Source organism: Nelumbo lutea, chromosome 4 (assembly GCF_056320005.1).
Source record: "Nelumbo lutea isolate HS-2025 chromosome 4, American lotus-T2T, whole genome shotgun sequence".
Lineage (NCBI taxonomy): Eukaryota > Viridiplantae > Streptophyta > Magnoliopsida > Proteales > Nelumbonaceae > Nelumbo > Nelumbo lutea.
The window spans coordinates 74017680-74022740 of record NC_142687.1 but is presented as its reverse complement, the minus strand read 5'-3'; the positions used below and the strand labels follow the sequence as shown (position 1 = coordinate 74022740).

General features: G+C 37.8%; 1 protein-coding gene across 1 annotated transcript; it reads right to left on the bottom strand.

Moving 5' to 3' along the window:
• Nucleotides 1-1751: 1751 nt before the first annotated feature.
• LOC148861091 (putative pectinesterase/pectinesterase inhibitor 21) lies at nucleotides 1752-3759 on the bottom strand. The gene is made up of 2 exons (XM_088941268.1): nucleotides 2692-3759; nucleotides 1752-2594 (listed from the first exon to the last, which is right to left on the bottom strand). Exons 1-2 carry the CDS (start codon nucleotides 3689-3691, stop codon nucleotides 1897-1899), a joined length of 1698 nt encoding a protein of 565 aa, XP_088797394.1. The 5' UTR covers nucleotides 3692-3759; the 3' UTR covers nucleotides 1752-1896.
• Nucleotides 3760-5061: the final 1302 nt, after the last annotated feature.

The following is a 5061-nucleotide window of genomic DNA, read 5'->3' as shown; positions in this document are numbered from 1 at the left end:
CCTATCCACTCAGAGAGTGCAGATCTAAATGTGATTTGGATCTGGAAACCTCCTAATAAGATTAGGAGAAGGTTGATCCAATCTGCAGATAAGATAAGGGTTTATCATTATCACCTAAAGAGATGTTTTGATCCAAATAAGATTTGGATCAGCAACTCCTATTTGGATTAGGAGCTGATCCTTTGGTATTACAAATAAGGAGGGGGCGGCAGCCTTTAGAGAAGACATACTCACATCTTCTTCGGAGCTGAAATCACAGAAAAAAGATTTCTGCAATCCTTGCAAAGATCTTTCTTGCCACCTCCATCCTGTAGCCGCCAGACATCCAGTTCGATCTCTAGTTGTGGGAGAAGTCAAGATTCGATCTTGACATCAGTTCTTTGAGAAATAATTGATAGTAAGCTGTGCTCATGTGCCATCCTATTGTTTCTTGCGAAGGACAGAATTCTTGGAGAAGAATACTGTTGATTCTGCTCCATCCTACACTGCGCCATCTTCAGTGGGAGCAGTCATTGGATCCTTCCTTGGGCGTGAACACCTTTGTTGGGGGATACTATTTCTCCGTATCAGGTATAATCCTCTCCTACTCCTTTTGGTTAAGATCTGGTGAGGTTTATGGTTCAAGATTGATCCTTGAAAATATTGTTTTCTAAATAGGGAATGCGATTCCAAGTTGAAGGGAGAGAAAAATTTTTGAAACTTGGGCGTCCATACGATGGATTTCTCATCCCTTCAGTTGAGGCAAGCCATAAACTTCCCTCCCCAAGTCTATCCAATAGCTGTGAAGATTTTAAACTAACACGAGTCTCATAGGTGTTTATTTTAAGGGTATTAAACAGAAACACACCATATATAACACGAATCAATTATGTACTATTATTCATTTACAATAAATGTCAAAAGTACATCAATCTGATCGGAGCTAAGGGCATACACTATCTAACAAAGAGGTCTAAGCTAGCGGTCCAGACAACCACATAAAAACGGAAGCAACACTTCGACGGACCTAAGGTGGAAGTCCAAAGAGATCTAAGCCGGCGGTCCAGACTGCCACCTAAAAATGGAAGCGACATTTTGACGGACCTAAGGCGGTGATCTAAAGAGATCTAAGACTGTCACCTTAAAAGAAAAGCAACACTTTGACGAACTAAACGATAGTGAATATGATAACCTGTCTAGACCGCCTCCTTTATTAACTATGAGCCGGCGGTTCTGACATGCCACCGGTTTAGGAATGATTTACGACCGCCACCTTTGACCATTTTTCTTGTAATGAATATGATAACCTGTCTATGTTAGGGATTCCCTGATCAATCAACAAACTAAACGATAAACCTAATAATCTATCTTGTGACTACACTATTGTTAGGACATCGCAAGATACTACAACCCCCAAGATACTGCATGTCAAAGAGGGTAGAAAATTCATTTCATCTTAGAGATTCTATTCATAAATAGTGTTTAATAAATCCAATGATGAATAAGCTCGGTAGGATAAAAATCAGTTCGCATAAGATGCATATCCACATAGCAGTTGGGAGTATCGCACTACTAGTTGAGACTTCACTATTAATTATCCACATACCAGCTATAATGTTAACCGCCAAATTCCAACCTCTATTGGGATATTCTAGGTTTATGAAAAATGGAGTGATTTAGATCTCTCGTGATGAGTCTTACTCACCAAATGAATGCCCTACGATGTAACCTTTAGACTAGAAAAAAATGAACACAAACTAGAAACAACAAGATTACATCAAACAAAAGTCTCACTTTATTGATTAAAGAAACAACAAAAAGATACAGATTGGCTTTAAATGAGCAAAAGGAAATTGTATTTCCAACATCTCATTCTGTTTCTGTCTGTTGCCTTTTGTCAAGTGATAACTACTTGGATTAGTACTTCAATCCAAGGATGAAAGGTGCTCCGGTGTCTTTCAACCACTCATTTCCTAGAATGAATGGTCCGGCAGTGAAGCGAAGAGCCTCATTCCTATCGGTGATGACCTTGAAACCCTTCCATTTGACCCTTTGGGCGGTATTAGCACCTGGACCACGGTTGTTATACTCAGCATAGAACAGAGTATCGAGTGCAAAGTTGCCACTCCATGGCATCCACCCTTCGGGTCTTATGAAATCACCAATGGCTGATTCCATGATAATTGTCGTTGCATATTTTTTCCATGGGCGGCCCAAGAATGAAGGGATCTTTAACTTATCAACGGAGAGCTGTTGATCTGGGACGATATTGCAGTTTTGAATCACAATACCAGTTTCCTCATTCTGGAACATCTTTCCTTGTGCTGTTACTGTGTTTTGCTGGTTGTCCATAGGCCTTCTAACGATGATTTGACAGTCTTGCATCACTGCTTTCGCGTTACCGAATATGAAGTCAATGGTGCCAGAAACAACACAGTTTTGATAGAATTGACGCTTGGCTTGGACATACAAGGTGTCTTGGTATCCATCCATTTTGCAATTGAAGAATGCCGCTTTATCACCTTGGACGCGAAGCGCCACTGCTTGGTGCCCTTGGGGACCGGCTGTGTTTTCGAATCCCATCGACTTGGCGATGAATCCATCCGCAATAACAGCTATAGAAGGAACAAACAATTATAAGAAAAGACTTATTAGAATCAAGTAAGAATAACAAAAGGAAAAGGAATGTTAGGCTGATAAGGTCCAACTTACAAAATGAGGCAGTCTGAAATGTTGAGATGCCTGCAGCGTTGCTCTTCTTTCCGGTGACAATTGTACTCGTTGGCCCGTCTCCATACATGAAAATATTATTTTGACCTTTGGTAACTATAATGTATTCATCATAGGTCCCGGCTTTCACATAGATAACATATCTAGATATGCTATTCTTGGGGCATGCGGCAATTGCTTCAGCAATTGTCTTATGTTGCCCACTACCATCCTTGGCTACCACTGCATTGGGTGTCAACTGTCCATTGCCTTGCAGAGCTAAAAGCTTACGGTCCTTCAGTGTAAACCAAGTAGGGTAACCTTGTGCATCTAGAAGTCGGCGTCGAGAGTTGATGTTTGTGTCAAAGCGGATATTTAAGGCTTTGAGTATCGCAGACAACTCGGTGACGATGGTGAGGGCATTGCCAGTAAGTCGAGTGGCATTGAGGAGCCCGTTCTCCATTGAACTCTTCAGCTTTGGGTGTTCGAATCCCTCGGTGCATGTCTCTTCATAAGACACGACAGCGCTCAACCAGTTCTTGAGCTCCGCAACAGGATCACTTGCTGGGTGCCTTTTAGGGTCATTCACCATGGAGATGGCGGATTGCAACTCGGAGATGGCATATTGCATCAATTCCTTGCAATCCCCGACTGCCATCTTATCGATGGAGCTATTGGCGTCTTTGCCTATAACACCAAACTTTTCCATTGCTTCTTGCACCTCCTGGACGATGGCCTCAAAGGCAGCCTTGAGGTAGTCATGGGGGGTAGAACTTTCATTTTTGGCTACAGGGGTAAGGGTTTTAATGCAAGAATCCTTGTAGTCGGCAGAGGCACAGATTGCACTGACACTTTTCATTGTCGTTGATGTACTACCGCTGGCAATGTCTTTTGCAGACAAGTCATCCTTGGGATGCCTACTTTTGTTTACACCAACAACGGTACCGATGACGACACCAACAACGAGGATTAGTGATATACCAAGGGCTATAAGCTTTCCCATTTCTCTAATTGCCCACTTTCACTTTCTCGCTCCGCTAAACAAACAGAGGTTCAGGTTGAGGAGCTAGCTAGTGTGTGAGAAGGTTTATAACATGCACGGTTAATCCCAATTTAGCATAACTACTAACTAAAGAACAACATGAAAGTTGCATTTAGAATGGGGACTTTGACTGTATATTATTGTTCCAAATTTCTTTAGGGAAACAAGCAGTTAGAGGTAGTTCCAAATTTCTTATTCACCATCGGTTCTCCTATAAGAACTCATAATTAATTAATCATATAGTACTTTTGACTTTTCCGTTTCCACTTTCTATTTGTGTATTTTTATATCTATGTGGGCATTATCTATGTGTTATGTGTATCAACTTTAATTTAAAGCACAATCAGATTCCAAAAACATTTATATATACTAATAAATTTGCACATGCTTTACACATGGAAATTTTAGATGATAAAGACAGTATACATCCAAATTACTTTAAATTTTCTATATTTTTTTGTGTATAAATTAATTCTTTATTAGAGATGTATGTCCCAAGAGTTTTCTACAAAAATTATGTATTTTTTTGTAATTTTTTGTGTTTTTGTCTTTCTTTAATTTTTAGTATTTAATTATGATATAATGGTTTGACCCCATTTGACCTAGATGGATGAATTGCTTACCACCACCTAGACAGAAGGACAATTTCATTTTTTTGGTTAAATTTTGAAAAAAAAGAAATATATTGTTACAACTATTGGATATAGACCTAACAACACAGTTTATTGGTGAAAAATATCTTAAAGATATCATTTAATGAGAGAGAATGGGGGTTGCTACTCAAATATATGACTTAATGTGAGGGATTTGAATGAGGTGAAAAATATTATTTCAAATTACTTTTTTTTGCCCTTACAATTAAAAATGGACTTAATTCAATTTACATTTTTGACATTTTTTATATTTCTATATGTATAAGAATAATTCTTATTTATGGCACTTGTTTTTGTTTAGTATGATGAATTACAATATTAGGGATGTGCCCAAAATATTTTTATTCCAAAATTTATGTATTTTTTTCATTTTATCTTTTTCATAATTTTTATTATTTAATTATGACATCAAATATTGACACATTTCACCTAAAAGTTGAACTGTTGACCTTGACCAAATAAGAAAGTAAATTTCATTTTTTGGTTGGTTTTAAAATTTGTATGTCATTTCTATTATCAATAAAAAGAGTTCTTCTTTATGACTATTTAATATGATTAATATAAAATATCAAAGAAATGAACCATTTTTCTACATTTTTATTTTTAAATTTGTTTCTTTTTAAATATTTTATTATTTAACTATGACATCATGGATTCACCCAATTGATTCAGATGGTT

What these genes read in the sequence shown, in the direction of transcription:
- LOC148861091 (XM_088941268.1), bottom strand. Translation starts at nt 3,691, where the DNA reads ATGGGAAAGCTTATAGCCCTTGGTATATCACTAATCCTCGTTGTTGGT. An exon ending in ATTTCAGACTGCCTCATTTT is followed by an intron (nt 2,595 to 2,691) that starts GTAAGTTGGACC and finishes TTCCTTCTATAG; the next exon opens with CTGTTATTGCGGATGGATTC.